We start from the raw sequence: 19,422 nt of genomic DNA, 5'->3' as shown, positions 1-19,422 counted from the left end.
ATTTGTTTTCTATTTGTTCCATCTGGTTTGTTACTCTAGTTCTCCTTTATTGCTGTCTCTTGGATAAATCAATTATTTTTTTAGTATTCCATTTGATCCCTTTCTGTGGACTTTTTAGCTAGTCCTCCTTGTGTTATTTTTGATGATTATTTGTATTATAGAGACTACAATATGCATCTTTAGCATATCACAGTTTACCTTTAATAATATTGTATTACTTCACAAAGTAAGAACATCACAATGTAATTCCTTTCTCACCTACCCAATCTTTGTGCTCTTGTCATATAATTAACTTCTGCATACACTGTAAACTCCACAATTCATTATTGTTGTATTACTTTAAATAATGAATCATTTTTAAAGAATTTTAAAATAAATATAATACGAACGTCTTGTATATTTACCCATAAATTTACCCCTCTAATGCTCTTCATACCTTCCTGTCAATCTGAGTTTCCACTGGGGATTACTTCTCTTTAGTAGAAAGAATATTCTTTATCATTTCTAGTAGTTTAGATAAGTAGTAGATGAGTTCTCTGTCCTTTTTTTATTGTTGAATATGTTTTTTAAATTTTGTCTTCATATTGTTTAACAACTTTATTGAGGCATAAATTACATTCCATAAAACACACCCATTTTAAGTGTATAATTCAGTGATTATTAGTAAGCTTTTAGGGTTGTACAACTATCACCAAAATCCAGTTTTAGAATATTTTCATTCCCCCAAAAAGTTCGTTCATGCCCATTGCAGACAGTGCCCTTTTCACCCACAGCTGCAGGCAATCATTTATCTATTTTTATGAATATTTCATATACATGAAATTATACAACATGTGATCTTTTGCTTCTTTTCATTTAGCAAATGTTTGTGAGGCTTAATGATGTTACAGCATGTCAGTAGTTCATTCCTTTCTATTGATGAATAGTAAGTATTTTATTGTATGAATATACTACATTTTGATTATCCATTCACCAGTTGATAGACATTTGTCTTGTTTCCAATTTTTGGCCATTATAATAATGCTACTATGAATATTGGCATACATGTCTTTGTGTCAACATATGCCTTCATTTCCCTTTGGTAAATACATAGTAGTAGAACACAGTAGTAGTAGTAGTAGAACTTTAAAATCATATTTTAAACTAATATTTAACTTACTAAGGAACTACCAAACTGTTTTCCAAAGTGGCTGTACTACTCTACATTTTCACAAGCAACAGATAAGTGTTTGCCTTCATATTTGAAAGTAATTTTTTGTTGTATTCTTTACTTTAAATATGTTTTTCCATTGCATTATGGCTGCCATTGTTTCTCTAAGAAGTCAGTTGTCATTTTCATTGTTGTTCCCCTTTATGTATTGTATCTTTTTCTTGCTCTTGCTTTTAATATTTCTCTTTAGTTTTGAATTTTAGGAGTTCAACTATAATGTATCTAGATCTGCTGATCTTGAGGTTTAATGAGCTTCTTGGGTGTATGCATTGACATCTTTAATCAATTTAGAGAAAATCTTGGCCATTATCTTTTCAAATATTTCTTCTGCATCATTCTCTCTTCTATTTTGGGGACTTATGCTTTAATACTTTATAGAGTCCCACAGATCTCTTTTTCTTTATTTTAGTTTTGGTCTCAGTAAACTATTGGCTTTACAAACATGCTCTTCATCTGGGACTCTATGGGATTCAAATCCGTTATTCCAGCCCACGTGAAACCATAAAAGTTTCTGAGGAGTTTATCTCATCTCTTATATCTGTCTCTGGTAAATTCTTCTTTCTCCCACTATTACATGAAAGATGAAAGCATTCATATATTTCTTCTCTCATGAGAAGGGCTCATTACTTTATGGAATTTAGTTCACTTAGGTTTCTTTTTCTTTAACTCTCTTATGGGGTGTTTAAAACCTGTGATTGCATAGTTTGTGTAACTTATTTTTTTTGACAGAGTGAAACAATGGCTTCTTACAACTTTCTGTATTTAACAGGAAGAAGTTTCTGTGTGTTTTATTTATTTATTTATAGATTTTAAATATTTATTTGAGAGAGCACATGAGAGAGAGAGAGCATGAGCTGGGGGGATGGGCAGGGGAAGAGGGAGAAGCAGGATCTCTGCTGAGCAAGGAACCTGATGCTGGGCTTGATCCCAGGACCCTGAGATCTTTTTTTCTCTACTTTTGATACTCCAATTCTATGAAAACACTCAAAAGACATATCTCAGTCAAAGAAAGAATGTGATTTCTCAAAGTTTTGGAAATTTCCGAAGGTATTGCCATGCCCAGCAGACATCCCCAACCCAAATCCCAATCTGGATGGTATGAATGTGTATAATCAGCCTGACATCTAATACCAGAAACATCTCTTTTGTGCATTCCATGTGGCTTCTTACCTCTCCTTCTTTACCTTTCTCTGTTCTAGTTTTACTACTTATTACAAAAAAAAAAGGGGGGGGAACGTAAAATGAAAGAAGATATGGCTTATGAAAGAAGATTGACTTTTTTAGATGCCTTCCTTCTCTAGCCCGAGAATGTTTAGAAATACAGAGCAAGTCATTTGATGGCCCTACCTGACATTTTTAGGCAGATGGAATCTTCTTAAAGTGTGAGGTATTAGCAGTCTGAAGCTTGACAAGATCCAGTGACATAATCATAATGTATTTCTCATTATTTCTAAGTTATATTTCTTATACATAATTCTAATGATTTATTTATTTGAAATCTAACCAGTCATAATCACTGTTTATTTCTAATTCAGTTGTTTAAAAAATTATGAACTTTACCAGAAAATCTTTTCTGATCTGATTCATTTTATCTTTTATGTTTTCCAGCTCTTTTCTCAAGCTCCATTTTTTTCCCATGGTCTCTGTCTTGACACATACTGACCATTATACATAAAATAACATTATGAGTACCTGTTTACTTGCTAATTTAAGACATTCAAATTAAATTTTAAAATGAAAGATTTTCCACATTCAAGGATTAGTCTTCTTTAAAAATAAAAAAGATTTTATTTATTTATTTGAGAGAGAGAGAATGAGAGAGAGAGAGAGAGATTCACAAGCAGGGGAGAGGGGTAGAGGAGAAGCAGACTTCTGCTGAGCAGGGAGCCCGATGTGGGGCTCAATCCCAGGACCCCGGGATCATGACCTGAGCTGAAGGCAGACATTTAACTGACTGAGCCACCCAGGTACTCTAAATAGTCTTACTTATGGTTCTATCCCCATTTTGTTTTTGATTCTGTATAAAATTGGATTTTACTTTCACACATATTCTCATACACGCACATGGATGCTGTATTAGTTACAGTGATGATGTCTGCTATACCAGAGATGCTCTAAAATCTCAGGGGCTTAACAGAAAAGAGGTTTATTTTCCACTCATGTAAAACCCCATTAGAAGTGTGGTAGAGGAGGATGATGAAAGGTATAGGAATGTGCTCCATGCAGTCATTCAAAGACCTAGGCTGACATAGGCTCTACCATCTTCAAAACTTGGCTCCAAAGATCAGTTTGAAGAAAAATGAGGGTCCTGCAGCTGGTTCTTACAGGCCAGGCCTGAAAGTGGCATACATTAATTCTGTTTCTACTCCATTGGACAGAACAATCACAGGATCACCCGTGGAATGAGAACTGTAGCCCTGATGGGAAATTACAGTTCTATACTATTGAAGGAGCACAAGCCTTTGGTGGACTTTCAGCCACTTCTCTTTATACACGTAAATGCATCTGAGTCTTCATGGCTATGCTTCTTAGTTCTTCCAGTGTAAATCTCTAAGACTCTCAAAGCTTGAGGAGTTAAAGAATAGGGTGGTGGGGCAGGGGACTTAATGCTAAGCACCAAAGTCTAAAGCAAATAGAGCTGTTGCTATGGTAGAACAACTCAGAACTAATCCATCCATAAAAGGAAGTGAGAATGGCATTAACTTGTTTTGTCTTTCACTTATGCATTCTTTTACCCATTTATCAGACATTATCTTGATTACTTGCTGTATGCTTTATGCTTAGCAACATGCTGAGTGCTGAGTATATAATAAAACATTTAAACCATTCGGTGAGGTAAGAGCTATAATGGATTTGTGTGCATTATGTATATGGAAGTAATGTGCATTATTTTAGTGGTGGAGGCTGACCTTCCACTAAGGTAGCATGAGAAATTTCCAGCACAAGTCTTAAGGGCCTATTTGCCTTTTGGATTTTTAATATTCCTTACTATATTCTTTTGCCTATATGTAGCCCTGGTTCCAGCTTTGCACTCCGCTCTTATGGATAGTAATATGATTATATTTCCTTAGTAGAAAGATCTGTCTGGCCGCACATGGTTTGCAAGATAGATACAATAGCAGTGAAATTAGAAGCAGGGAGAGTCAAGGGGCTACTATGATAGCCTTCATTGGTTCTCTCTCTCTCTCTCTCTTTATGGAACAAAATTGAAATTCCTATCTATAACTCACAAAACTCTTTATGGTCAGGCCTTTGCCTAACAGTCTAGGTGCATTTTCCATGGCTCTCTACCCCTAATCTCTGACTCCACCTGGGAATTTCTGCAGTATTAGTCTACTCATCGTTTCTCATACTTAGCTACATCATGCCATGCTCCTGCCTACACTTAATAGTGACTTCCCTACTTGCTTGCCCATCTGGAAGACTAACAAATTACTTAACTTTCAAAGTTTAGCAAAATATTCCCTTCTTAGGGAAACCTTCTCTAAATGCCCCCTCTCTAAGGCAAACTTAGATACTTCTTATCCTATGCTCATGCTATACTTTGTACCAACATTTTGTAGAAAATAAAATTTATATTACATAATATTCTATTCTGTCCTAGCCTGTCTTATCAGATTGTAATTCTTTACTACCTTTACCATGACCTCCTTGAGGAAGGAGATAGTGACTTATCTTTCTATGGCCAATTGCCTTGCTGTGTACTGGGTCATATAATATGTTCAATAAATAACCATTGAATGGAAGGGGTGGTTGAATGAAGGAATTGCAGTGATAGGAAATAACCTATGCAAAGCAGAGTAGTTTTAATAATATGTCATATATCAAGAACTTCAGTTCATTTGGAAAATAGGATTGTGCAGAGCAGTAGTTAGAAAAAAAAATGGTTGGAGAAGTAGGTTGGTGTCACCATATTAAAAAAAAAAAAACCCACTTTTAATTCTACCATCAGTAGGAAAACAATGAAGATATTGAGCCAGGGAGTAATGTCACCAGAACTAGTTCCAGATGAATCTGGTGGTGTTAAATAAAAATTAAATAAAAAGATGAGTGGGCAGGGAGGCATAGTGGGTAGGAGGCTGATAGTAGAACCTTGTTATTTTTGAGCTGTCCAGCATCCCACCCTGTTCTATGTTGAGGAAGTCTCCCCTCTATGATCCTTGGTAGGGTTACCATCTCTTACTAAGAGGCTATGGACCAAAATTTCCCTAACTAGATATCCTGGCAGCTGGGCTTGGGGTACATGACTCAGGCTTGACTAACTGAACTCAGAGAGTATTACACAAAATCGCAGGAACCGTTAGATATCACTCAGGGCAGCAGAAAAGTGATGAGTCTGATGGTTGTGGGTTCCAGTGGTAGCATCCTATTTCATTTGTTCCTACAGCATCATCTCAGAGGTCATCTTCTGTAGTTTAGACCCTCTTCATTCCAACCTACTTTCTGAAGCTATTTCTCAAAATTGTTAATTCTGTAGGAGCTACCTGCTAACTTCCTTATATGCTGCTTTTCTGCTAGTAGCCAAGAGCAGTTTCTATCATTTGCAACCGAAAGCCTATTCTGAAAGGTATAGAATTGAAACAGTGGTAGACATTGGTGGATGCCCATCCAGCATCCATCCCTCTCCTAACCCAGGTACTTGTTTGCACATCCATCCATTCTCATGCAACCCTACTTCAAGGAAAACCAACACCACTTCTTACTGGAGGAGTGGATCCAAATTGGCTTAAGCTAATCAGCATATTCCTTACCCCAGCCACAGTCATGTTCACAGGTGAACAGGTGACTTAAGTGGGCCAGTTGTAGAATGAAATAGAGGCAGTGCTTGCTACTGAGAGCCATCCTGGGAATCAGCTTTAGAATGACACTGACCTTCAGAAGACAGAGTCAGAGAGACAGGGCCCTTTGACAACCTCACTGAGGCTCTGGATCAATCAGCTCCTCTGGGCTGCCAGTGGAAGGAATCAAAGGTGACTAGGGGTATGATGCAAGGTGACTGGGTGGAAGGTGTTGTCACAATTGAGAGAGGGAGCACAGGAAGAGTAGCAAACTTGGTTAGATTAGAAGTTCAGGTCCAAAAATGGTACATTTGCTTTTCCAGAAGTATTTTTGTGCTTCATAAGTTGTTAGTTTCAAATAAAGAGCAAGACTTACCAAATACTTTCATATATTTACATGTCAAACTAAAGCCTCAGCCTTTTTAAAACAGAGTAGAGATAGTTGTGTAGAATGATCACTGTTCATAGATTTGCAGGTTATTTTTCCCATGTCTTAGGTTTTAACCTGAGAAGGAGAATGGGCTGAGATGGGGGGCATGTTTCTAGAGTTTTAACTAGTCAGAACTATAACAGTTTTGTAGTAATGTCCATCCCTGATTAATACCTATAAAGACTAGTACCTATTACCACTACAAGTCATAATCTCAGGTTTTACCTTTAGCCTTCTTTTTTGCTTTTTTGTTGTTCTTGTTAATGTAAACATTAATGATATTAGCTAAAGATTGAAATGAACAACTGTGAATGTGTCTGTCATGGATATATAAAACTGATCACATTTTAACATACCTAAGTTATTTCAGATAAAGTTAACCATATCTACCTAGGCTTAGAACCTTAGAATCTCCTTCTCTCCCTGCCTCCCCTTCTCTTTTTTTCTGGTATCTCCATCCTGCCTCCCTCCTCGTGTTACTCCCCATCCCCAGCCCATTACATTGGCAGCCAATTAATTGTTAAATCCTAAACATTTTATCTCCATGGTGTTTCTCATATCCACCCTTTTCCTTAAATTACTATTCCATCTCCATAATCCATCCCCTCAGTGCCTAAGAGTCTGGACACAGGGCTCAATCCCATGACCCTGAAATCACGACCCTGAGATCACGACCTGAGCCGAAACCAAGAGTCAGTTGCTTAACCGACTACACTACCCAGGTGCCCTAAGGCTTTCTTGATTTTGCTGGTAGATGGAATCTTTCATCTCTATAAGAAACCCACTCTTGTCACTGGCACCATCTCCTTGAAGATGAGACTCTGATACTTTCCAATCCAGCCTTCACATCACCACTAGAATGCTTTCAAAAGTGCAGATGTGTTCATGTTCTGTCCCCCAGAACGTTAAAGTTTATGTAGCAGAGAAGTTAAGAGTTCACACTTGGAGATAAGTGGTTTAGATTTAACCTAGCTCTACCACTTTCTAGCTACTTCACCTGAGTCAAATGACTTCCTCATTCTCTAAGTGGGGCCTATTGTGAAGTTTAAACAACACAATGCTGATGAATTAGGTTAACCCTAATTAAGTGATGTATGACAGGACCATAAATTCCAAGTTGCAACTGAGACACAATAAAATAAAAATATGATAGTCCAAGTAGACGTAGGTATCAGACCAATATGCAGATTTTCAAAGCAGGTGACCAAATACTAGTTAGATAGCTCCAAAACCTGAAAAGGGGATTAGCAGGGCAAAACCATCAGAGATGGCAAGATGATTCTGTGAGGCGGTTTTCTTTGCAGAGATCCATCCTGGGACTCCTGCTGGTACTTCAGGAGGGCTTTAGGATGGTGCCAGCTCACTCACCCCTAATGTAAATAGGCGGAGGGGTAGTTTCAATGAGACGGTTGGAAAACCTGATGAATGACTCCCACTTTATTGTCCCCTTTGTCCCCTGTTATTTAATCTAGGGCTGTGTGTGTGTGTGTGTGCGCATGTGTATGTGAGTTAGCTAGGACTTTTTTGGTTGTTAGTGACAGAAATAGTATCTGAATTGGCTTGCGGAAAGAGGGAGGCATTGGTTGGAATAATACTAGAATATCATTGATATTCTCCTGACCCAGTTTTGGTTTGGAAAATCCTCATGAGAACTCTGACTGGCTTAGTCTGATCAGGGCCACCTCAGATGAATCCAGGATGGAAGGAGGAGGAGCAGTTCCCAGAGAAATAAATGTCCAAAGACAGGAGTGCTAAGCAAACAGCCTATTTGTTTTTCATCCCTGTCATTTTTCAAGTACATCAGCTTCTTAGGCATAGCACTGCCTCTATAAAAATGCACCATCCGATTCAGATGTGGAGGTTTGAAAGGGGAAATATGTCTTCTTAAAGGAAGGATCAAGGCAGGGATAAGACCCTGGGAACTGGGGAAGAGGGCAAGGCAAAGAAGAAATGGTGATGGCTTCCTCAGCATGCCAGTTGGGATTAGCTGTCAGAGATTTGTAGGACTTCAGTAGGTGCTAACTGCTCACATACCCACAGTGATGGAATGGCTGTCCTTGAGTCTGAATGAGGGCATTGCAGCTACACATGGCATAGGGCTGTCTGCTGCAAACTGGGGCATTTGATTTTGATTTTGTGTTCCTCATTCTCCCCTTTCAGCATCGCTTTCACTTCTTATGGACCTCCCCTGCCCCCACCTCACCATCCCCACTGCCCAGTGACCTGAGGCACCTTCATTGGCCTCACTCTCCCTTCTCAGGCTCATTCTCCTTCAGAGGGACCCGTTTTATACACTTACATCTTGTCCATGTCCCCGGCAGCACCTGTCCTTAGTCACCACTCAGAGCAAAAGGATTTCACTTATTCAGTTATTCATTCACCCAACACATGTTCATTGAGCTCTCATTGTGCACCAGGCCCCATTGTAGGCACATAGGGAAACCATAGTGAACAAGTTAGGGGAGCCCTGCCCCCATGGAGCTTGCATTCCCATGGGAGAGATAAAATGAAACTACACAAATAAATGTATACCATCAGTTAGTGATAAGTTCTTTGAAGAGAAATAAAACAAGAGGAAGAAGATAGTCAGAGGGTGCTACTTAGTGAGAGACAGATGAGGGTAGACTTCTCTGACGTGGGCCATTGAGCAGAGACCTGCCTTCCGTGGAGGAGTGAGCCCTGCTAAGATGGGGGACATGGCATTCAAGGCAAGGGATGCCACCTGCAAGAGACCTGGGGTGAGAATGTGTTTGACCTGTGATGACCGGACCTAAGTGAGGTATCACAGAAAAAGAAGTGTAAATGGCTCTTAACTGCAGGAGCCAATGCTCCACTTTGCTCTTAAGAGTAATGCGAACAAAGCTCATTGAGGCCTTCTGGGGTGTGTTTAGGATGTCTTGCTTGCTCAGGTGAGAAACAGAACCTGAATTAGCTGGAGAAAAGATAGTGGGGATTGACTAGAACAATGCTGTACTAGTGCACATACAGAAAGACCCATATATGTGTCCATAATAAGAGAAGTGCAAATCAAAACTCCACACTGGACTAAATGCATCTTGCTCACCAGATGGGCAAATGTCTAATACATTCCACAACACATGCTGCGGGGAAACACTTTCTCATAAATTGCTGGTTTGGAAGCAAAGTGACACAACTTCTATGGAGGAGAGTTTGGCTGGATCTAGCAAAATCACATATACACTTGCCTTTTAACCCAGCAATTCCACTTCTGGAGTCAGTCCCCAAACGTGAAAAAGCATGAGCAAAGTCTATCCATGGCTGCATTATTTAATAGCCGAAGACTAGAAACAGTCCTAATGCCTATCAATAGGGGCCTAGTTTCGCAAACTTCATAAATGGTGGAATACTATACAGCTATAAAAAGGAATAAGAATATTACTATATATTACTATGGAATGATCTCTAGGGCCACATTTTTTAATGATAAAAGCAAGAGAATAAAGTGTGCAAATATGCTCTCATTTGTCTAAAAAGGAGAGGGAAAATAAACATATATATTTGCTAGTTTGGCTTTTTTTGGTAACAAAAGAATGGATAAACAATAAAGATGAAATAACAGTGACCTGTATGGGAGGGAGGAGGGGAATGGGGTGAAGGAGACAGGGATAAAAGCTCTATTTCTTTGTAGATTTGTAGTTTTGAATTTTGAACCATGCAATATTTTTTATAATTATAAAACAAAATTAAGTTTAATGGGAATGATAATCCTTATGAATTCAAAGATGTTACTTTGGAAAAAAAGCAAACAACTTTGGAAACATTTTAGAAACAAATGAACCTTACAAAGTAAATGTTTCTAAAAGTAACAAATTTTGAAACCAATGAACCTAACTTTTTATCCAGTTGGTGGGATAGAGGAACTATTTCAAATGATGGTAAGACACTGTAACTTGTATCTCCTTTATGGGATATACCCAAAGGGGAAAAAGAACTGGGAAAAAAATCTTAAATTGTTCCTTGTAGTATTAATCATGTGATTCCAAGACTGCTGTACAGATAGTATGGGATAAGGCAAGTGAATAATTATGTTTTTGGTAATGACCAAGATATTTGATGTAGAAGAAAGGGGATACAGATATAAGACTGATGCATCTCAGCAAAAACACTGTAGTCTTGGATTTGAAATCATCAGTCTGAACTCATATGCTATCTTTTAAATACATTTATATAATTCCTAGCTCTGTCCACTGAAATGCTTATAAACAATAACCAACCCGGTGCGAAGAGCACCTCTCTATAAGTATATAAATTATGATCTGAAAATATGTTAAAATGCTTGCTAAGTGGAACTGAGGCTCCTTGGAGAAATTGTTGATTCTTTATCTGAAACAGGAAATGGACAAGATGAGCCTGGAATATCTTGTCATGCCAGAAGGAGAGGTAGCCCTCGAAGACATTGGGATTATGTCAAAAGGACACCAGAGCCAACCTGATTAGACTCTCACCAACCAAAATGGGCAATTGAAGCATCAATAAAATAAAACTACAGTGGATTTAAACTCACTATTAGACTCTCACCAGCCAAAGATGGGCAATTGAAGCATCAATAAAATAAAACTACACAGTATTTAAACTCACTAAATATATTTAATTCATGAGTTCATAATGATACTTAAAAAAACCTCAATGATCTTCTTTGAAGGATAATAAGGAAACAAATTATTTTTAAAAACTAGCTAATAAAGGAAAAGAGTAAAGTGTGTATTTTGCCTGTCTCACACAAATGTAGATGAGTAGTTCCTCTTCATGGAAGTAGTCCATGAACACATGAAGAAGGAGTACCATTATTCCGCAAATCCTAAAGAAAGAATGAGTCTAGGCATTTGCATTAAAGGAGAGACAGCCTTGCATTACGTACCCCCTGATGGAAGAACACAATACCATCTAGGAAGGAGGTCCTGCCACACCTGAATCCATCAGTCTTCTGAATCTAACTAACAGGAGCTACAGGTAACAGAGAAACCAGTTAAATGACACTGTGTGGAGCTCATCATGAAAATACAGACTGGGGAAACTAAAGGACAAATGACATGATTTCATCATCAACAGCAAACTCCAAGGAAGAAGAAGAAGAAAAAAAAGAAGGGATGTGGGAGAATTCTATAGATTAAAAGAGACAATGAAGACACCACAGCTTGGATCCCAATTTAGACCAACAAACTTAACAAATGAAGGAAAGAAGGAAGGAAGGAGACAGCAGATGAGACTGGGGAGGGAGCAGAGAGTGGATGAGAAAAAAGAGAATATTGGTAGTTTGGAGCAATGTGCACACTGGCAGGATATTTGATGATATACTGAGGAAGTAGTCTTTCTTTTGGGTTGTGTGATGATAGGTATTGTGATTTCCAAAGAGGAACCCTTATCTTTTCGAGATATATACTGAAATATTTACAGGTGATAGGGTCAGACATCTGTTTCAAAATAACTGGGAGTGAGTAGGGACATGAAGCAGTGATCCTCGGACTTGGCTTTGCATTGGAATCACCTGGAGGGCTTATTAAAATACAGATACCAGCCTCGCCTCCAGAGATTCTCATTCAGTCTTGGGCGGGATTCAAGAATTTGCCTTTCTAGCAAGTTTCCAGATGATGCTGATGCTGTTGGTGGGGACCACACTCTGAAACCCACTGGCAGAGAAGAAGCAAGATTGGCCCCCAAAGTTATTCTTGCATCTGACTGGTGGGTATGTGAAGGCTTATTATTATATCCCTTCTAGTTCTGAATATGTTTGAGGTTTTCGATGATAAATATTAAAAACAAGTGATACCAAAAGACATGTAGAGGAGCAAAGCCTTTGACATCCCATAGCTTTCATGGGAATATCTGTGCTTATTAGCAAGGCAGATTTGGCTTCTGCCTCTGGATTAAAAGATGCACATCTCCTCCTGCCTACTTAGAGGTGACTGTAAGAATTGCCTGGCCAGAGGGGCAGGAAAGTGATCTTTGTCTAAAGGGTCTGCATCATGTTGCATCCATTTTCTTAACGTGGTCAGTCATTGGAAGAGCAGTGGTTTGGATGAATTGTATGATTTTATGGCCACTTCTGCTGGGAAGGGTGCTCCTGAGCAGAGCTGTGCCAGGATTCAGCTGTCAGGAAAGGGGGTGATCACAGAACTTCTATGCCCATATACCTTCCTGCAAGGACCTTCCTAAAACTCCTAGATCAGAAGGCACCTCTTTTGGGTTGAGTCCCTCTACTTGTCTTTTAAGATGCATTCATCCATTCATGCATCAGATATTTAATAGAACACCTCCTAAGTGTCAGGCACTCTTCTAGCCCTTGAGAAAAGCAGTGAACAGACTAGGCAAAATCTCTGCTTTTGTGAAGATTAAATTCTAGTTGGAGGAACAAACAATAAATTAAAAAGTGAACAGTAATTTCAGAGAATGAAAAGTGCTATGAATAAAATTAAAATGAAGATGCTGGGATAGGAATTGATTCTGTGTGTGTGTGTGCACATGCATGCATATGTTTGTGTACACATTTTATTTTACGTGATCAGGGAGAGTTTCTCCAAGGGGATGGTATCTGAGCTGAGAGATGGATGATAGGAAGGATCCGGCCATGAAGAGATCTGGATATGTTCAGACAAAGGCAATAGCAAAGTACAAAGGCCCTGAGATGAGAAGGAACTAGGTGCTTCTTTGGAATGCAGAGAAAACCAGTGGGTCTGGGACATGGAGAGCACAGGGAAAAATGGTATGAGACGAGATGGAGAGTGGGTAGGAGCCAGGGTATGTAGGGCCTTATAGTCATCAGCCAGCGTGCTTATATACATACCTCAGACACCTCCAAGCCTGTCAGTCATCTCCCAGCTATAAAAAGTACACTCTATCTAGAGAAACAGGACACTATTTTAACATGGAAGCCCCTTAGGAGCTCTGGTCTATAGGAAAATGACTGCTTTTGTAGAGGCAATTGAATTGTATTGTATATCCAATTTGTTGAACCAACCTATTTTAAAAGCCCAATAATTTTATTTTAGAATCACCATATGCTCTCAATGCATATAATTCCACCCTAAAAACACATTTACTCAACTTAATACTCGGTCCCCTTGTTAAAATACAGATTCCTCTGTGATGGGTAATACTCTGAATTATCAGTCATTTCATGCTAATATAAATGAGTTGATAGCTGTATCCTTGAAAAGAGTTTTAAGAGAGGAAAGCATAAAGTTAGTGGTTTCTGGAGCACAGGAAGGAATCTCCAGTGCAGAAACAAATCAGAATGGAGAAACTAAGGATGCATCAGAAAAAAATACTTACGTTACAATTTTGAGTGGGTCTCTGCCTCCTGGATAGACTAATGTCCTCCTGCCAAGACTTATCATAGCATGGCTGTTTTTCTTGAAATAACATATGTGAGTCCTTTCTAGCTCTTTCCTACATAGAAAGTGTGAAAGAATGCACAGATCCCAGTGATTACAATGCGTTTTTCCTACTGCCCTGCTGTTCCTTGTTGGGCTCTGGACATGCATGCTGGACCTAACCTCTGCAGATGAAGTGTTTTCAGGACTGAAACAGTGGTCCGCTGCAGGCAGCTCAATCAGCTGATGTGAACAGACCATAGGCATCGCTTCCCAACTTCACATTCAAGTGACTTCATATTAGTTGCTTGCAATCAGCCCTGATAAGAATATTTACACCACAGAAATCAGCAAACACTACACCCTGGGCTTTTCTTTTCAGCGAGCTGATTGTTAGACACTTACCAGCACGCCGCTGGTGTGAAATTTTACAAAAGTCAATTTTAGCATACGCCATGGCATATGGAAAGAGTAGTGATGTCTGTTTTGCCTCTTGAACAGATGTCGATGGTATTCAAAATTATATTCATCTTTGTATATACTTTACATTTTGGCTATATTTATGTATATATAAGCTCCATATATGTTCTCAAAAACTTTTCCTGGCATTCCATGGGCAACTGGGTAGACACTAAGGGTCCCTCAAGGCTTTGAGTCATCTGTCTCTTGTTCCCTTGTCTACCCCTGGCTACAGTCAAATTTGAGCTTCAGTATGCCTTGCCCCTCAAATAACCTATTCTTTTTTTGGTCTGAGCACTTCTAGTCTGCTGCCCCTGTCTGATGGGCTCCCCTCACCTTCTCTGTCTACCCCTTCTCTGTCTACCGTAGCCTTACCCATGTTGCAAGATCAGAGCAGAGGCCATGTCCTCCTTCTTGATGCTCACCTGCCACAGCTGCTTTCATTATCCATTGCTCTTCCTCCAGGGTTGCCACTAAATGCTGTCCGTAGCTCCTTAGCCACCATCTCGACGGCCACTGGCTCATTGTATAGATGTTTGTCTCCATGTCTTATCTCCTCCGCTGGATTTTAAGCCCCATGAGGATAGTGAATTTTGCTTATTCATCATTTTACCCTTAAGAGCATCTGGTGCAGAGCTTTGCATATAGTCATCACTCAGTAAGTGTTAGTTAAATTATCTGCGTATATAACTTCATATTCCCCATAGTGGCCTGGACATCATAGTAAGTGCCACACAGACACACACAGATACACACAGACAGACACACCCACAAAATTTCATCAAATATTTGTATTTGTGGACTGCTTTCATTTAGCATGGGAAATCTCTTACTGAAGGGGAACGGACACTAGGTCCAATTGTAATCCAATGAGGACCAACCACAAAACTTGTACTTGTGGTCTGAAAAGTCACCTTTCTCATCTGCCTGCAAAATTGGAACACTTTGTCCAATCATGTGTTAGAAAGGTGCCAATCTGATGCTCTCATGGCCACCAAAGATGCCACCGCATTCCCGGGGGAACAAATCCTGCGAGAATGTTAGTGAGTTCTACTGGGACTTTTACAAAACTAATGATAAAATAAAAACTCATCTGATATTTTCTCTTTGCTCATCCCTGCCGTCAAAGAAGGCTATTCCTGTTTAGTTGATTCATTCATTAAACAATTATTGCCTTCTCTCTCCACTCTGCTCAAGTCTCAGATACAAAGATGAATTATCCATGGCCCTGCCCCTCAATGATTCACAATCAGGAAGAGAAACCAGAAAAAGCAACCAGACACGTTCAAAGTCTCAGGCGAAATAGAGCCCCGAGGCTCTGACAGTGACCCACATCAGTGCATTTGCCCATTAGATTCTGCCATCTGTCCCCGCATGAGACGTTTGCTGTAACTCCTTTTCCACGATTGCTTTTGGTTTGAATGACCTTGGAGATAGTCTGAAATCTCGTGCTTGGAAGGGTGCTTTTAGAGTTGCTGGTCTGCACTTACGTGCTTCAAATAGAATTTTACAAACCTAATCTTCTCCTACCAGGCCGCCTAAATGACTGACGACCAGCTCTTTAGTCACTCCAAGAATGGATTTCTATTCAGCCCGTGCCTGGGATGCATTAGGATGTCCAGAACACGTGTGGCTGCTTAGCGGCACAGGGCAATGAGCAGAAGCCAAGCAATTTGCAAAATGCCTCAACTTCCTGCTCATCTCTGAGGCAGAAAATTGTCACACCTTAACCTCAGGAGGCTCATCTGCAGAATTATTTACCCACCCTCCCGAAGCAGAGCCTCTCGTGTCAGATTCTCCCCCTTGCTTTTTGCAAACATAAGCACTCGGCTGAAACAACAGCTATGACTCAGTTCCTAGCGAATGCCGCCTGAATTGATTTAGTCTGAGTTCAGATTTAGCACATAATCATGTTCAATTTGCTCCACTGCACTGCCTAGAGATAAAAGGCTTGGGGGGGAAAAAATAGCTTCAGCTTGTGTCAGTCTTGGTGGTGATGTCATTGCCATGAGAGAGCCGGGGCCGTTCATTAGTCTGCTGTGCAGCCTCAGACGCGGGCTGCGTGCGTGCAGAGGGAGCGGGCTCCAGGTGCCGAGCGCCGGCGATCCCCAGGGCGAGGCGGCACCCGGGGCCGGCCACGGCCACATCCACCTGGAGGCTCTTCCCATCACGCACAGCTCTGAGGTCGCCTAGCTCTTGATTGAAAATTCAGGAGGGGGAATGCCAGCCCCTAGCATGGACTGTGATGTTTCCACTCTGGTTGCCTGTGTGGTGGATGTCGAGGTCTTTACCAATCAGGAGGTTAAGGTATGCACCTGCAATCTTCCTTTTCATTGTTGCTGGTAGTGAAGCTGCTCGGCAGAGCCTTTTTTCGCTTAAGGAGACAGGCAGGACTTTGGTTAATAGTTTTCAGCTCACAGTCTGCGCTAGGAATGCAAGTGGGGAGTGCATGCCTGTGTTTAATTAGAATAAGTTAGAAGAGGGACTGGCACATGAATTTCGAATGTGATAAGGTCCACCATTGTCTGGTTTTTTTTTTCCTTGTCTCTTCTATTAGGTGACCCCCACCCCCACCCCCAGGCATCCCTTTCATAGTAGACATGTTTTCGTAGTCTCGTATCTGTGTGTCAGTAAGGAGAATTTGCCAGTCCGTAGTGTTGAGAGGGGTATTGATCGCGGATTCAATGAAGAAAGCACACATAATAAACGTCGCACCCAGGACACCCTGAGAGTGGGACAGTAAGCCCTTCAGGGCCCGTCACTGCACTGTGCCATGCATGATGTGGTCTTCCAGTGGAACAAAAGCTGTCCTACAGATGACAGGTTCAATCTCTAGCTCTCTGGAAATCAAAGTTGCAGAGCAGCTGCTGAAATTTTCTTTGTCAGGCAAAGGAAGCAAGTCATTTTCCCTCAGCAGTTGTCCATCAAGAAAGTTCAGCCATAAATAAATTCGGCATCTTAAGATGTAGGACTCCAGGCTGTTGGTCCCCACAGATTGTCTGCAGCAATCATTTAATTGTCTAGGTAATTGTCCCCTGATGATAGTCGGTCTTTTTTTTCCCTCCTCATTTGGTTTTATATTATGAAAAAGAGTCCATGCTTGGAAAATGGGGATTTTGCTTTCTTCTCTCGTATGGCAAAGAAGAGCTAGCAGAAGCCTCTTACTTGAACAGTTCACACAGAGAAAGGACAGTTACTCATTGTGTAACAGGAGGAAGCAAAGGGGAATTACAGTGCATAATCATTTTCCGCCTTCACCTTAGTCTGTACTCAAAGGAAAACCCTGCATTCTGCATTGTTGAGTGTGTGTAGGTGACACCCCGGGGCTTGGCAGGTGGGGATTTATGCGTTCACTAGCATATCACCAGCCTAACACTTGGCTCTGTCATTCAGGACTGCGGTTTCGAACCCTCTCTTGACATGGATTCAAGAATCCGGTTTGTTGTTCCTGAATATTTCAAATGTGTGGCTCCGTGTTTACCAATTCTGCTGGTGCTGTGCCTGTGTCTACCACCTGTCATATTGAGGTTCGGAAAATTAGGATAGCATGGTTTGGTGCTGCCTATGATTGTGTCCGAAATGGAAACGTGCGTGCAGAGACCCCCGGTGCAGCCGGTCAGACCTGCCGTAAGCACCCCAGGAGAGAGAGCAGCCATGAAAGCCCCTCCGGTTTAAAACCAACTTCCAGTCCCGTGCAGGTAGCTGGATAGAGAGACATCTTCCAGCAACTGCTGGTACAGAATTATGTGTCTGCCGAGTCAAACTTCCTAGTTCCCCTCTGTCCTTAACAGTTATCTGTTGATTACATGCGTGCTCTGCAAACGTCATAAGATGATCTGAACTTTTTTTAGTCCAAGAAATGATAGTGAGAACATTTTTATTCAGGATCTGCAATATGCCAGGTATTGTGCTTATTCAGGAAGGAGCTTAAAAATATGCTTGTATGACAGATGGGTCTGTGATAAAGACATATGCTATTTCTTAAAGATGGAGTGTTTTGTGGAATTAAGGGGACACAGCATTCCTACAGCTGATTGTCCTTGAGTGGCTGGGAGGGCTTTGTGGAGAAAGTGATGCTTGCACTTAAAGGTGGGTAGATTTTGATACAGAAGAGGGGCGGCACAGGGATGGAAAGCATTCCATTTTGCAGTCGGGTGAGTCAATGCATTTGACTGCAGTAGGTTCTCTGTGAGGGATTGGATGGGAAACCGGGGAGTGAGTCAGGGCCAGATTATAACGCAGCTGACACTGTTCATCAGAAATGTATGGGTTTTTCTGGCAAGACTCTCCCCAGAAAGATGTGTTAGATGTCTTTACTGCTAGACACCACTGAATCACAGTGGATTTGTTTCTTTGCGGCAAGTTACCTAATCTTTCTTGTGCCTTATTTTCTCACCTGTAATGTCGCTATAATAGTAGTTTCTACCTCATTGGCTTGGTAGAAGGATTAAAGAAAATTATACATGTGAGATAATTAACACAGTGCCTGACACGTATTTAGTGTTCAATAACTGTTAGCTCTAGCTGTAACTGTCCCCGTCATCTTTTTAGACATCCTCTGAAGGTGATAGTTTCCTTTTGCCAGTTAACTGGAATGTCTTAACTCCAGCTGAGTTTACAGTGATAATCCAGGACACTGAACCTCCTTTCCCTCCCAAATCCCCAAACACACACACACACATACACACACACGCACACACACTAGCAACTTAGAAAACACAGCACTTCCTTTTAGACATTTAATGTAAAACGGTGACATTATTGGGGCGCCTGGGTGGCTCAGTCGTTAAGCATCTGCCTTCGGCTCAGGTCATGATCCCAGGGTCCTGGGATCGAGCCCCGCATCGGGCTCCCTGCTCGGCAGGAAGCCTGATTCTCCCTCTTCCACTCCCCCTGCTTGTGTTCCCTCTCTTGCTGTGTCTCTCTCTGTCAAATAAATAAATAAGATCTTAAAAAAAAAAAAAAAGGTGACATTATTATCAAGCAAAGATCTACTTTGTGCTTATTAAAAAAGGGGAAAAAATGCACAAACTAAGGCAGGCCAAAGAGGTTTGTTGAGAAAAACCACATGTTCCTTGTTTAGAAGTGAGCATTGCTTCTTGTCAGGAAGAGATGTTCAAATGTAAAATTCTGGCACCGAAGTTTCTCCAAAGGTAAATTTCATTAATTACCAATCTTTTATACATGATGGAGCCAGGAGTTCCTTTCTTCAAA

The 19,422-nt window shown here is 40.6% G+C and overlaps 1 protein-coding gene across 5 annotated transcripts in view; it reads left to right on the top strand.

Moving 5' to 3' along the window:
- RCAN2 (regulator of calcineurin 2) overlaps window positions 1-19,422 on the top strand; it is a 266,517-nt gene that overhangs the window by 151,631 nt on the left and 95,464 nt on the right. The window contains exon 1 of one of the 5 annotated variants that reach the window (XM_054505399.2): window positions 16,380-16,515. The exons of the other annotated variants lie outside the window; for them this stretch is intronic. Within the exon in view, the coding sequence (XP_054361374.1) occupies window positions 16,429-16,515 (87 nt within the window). The 5' untranslated portion in view covers window positions 16,380-16,428. Of the gene's footprint in view, window positions 1-16,379; window positions 16,516-19,422 lie in introns of those variants that run through there. 5 annotated transcript variants of the gene reach the window in all.

The sequence above is a fragment of the Mirounga angustirostris genome, unplaced genomic scaffold, assembly GCF_029215605.1.
Source record: "Mirounga angustirostris isolate CCGP_5_RB_7025 unplaced genomic scaffold, mMirAng1.0.hap1 SCAF_8, whole genome shotgun sequence".
In the NCBI taxonomy this organism is placed as follows: domain Eukaryota; kingdom Metazoa; phylum Chordata; class Mammalia; order Carnivora; family Phocidae; genus Mirounga; species Mirounga angustirostris.
Note: the sequence above shows the minus strand (reverse complement) of the source record. Positions and strands in the feature narration are given on the sequence as shown.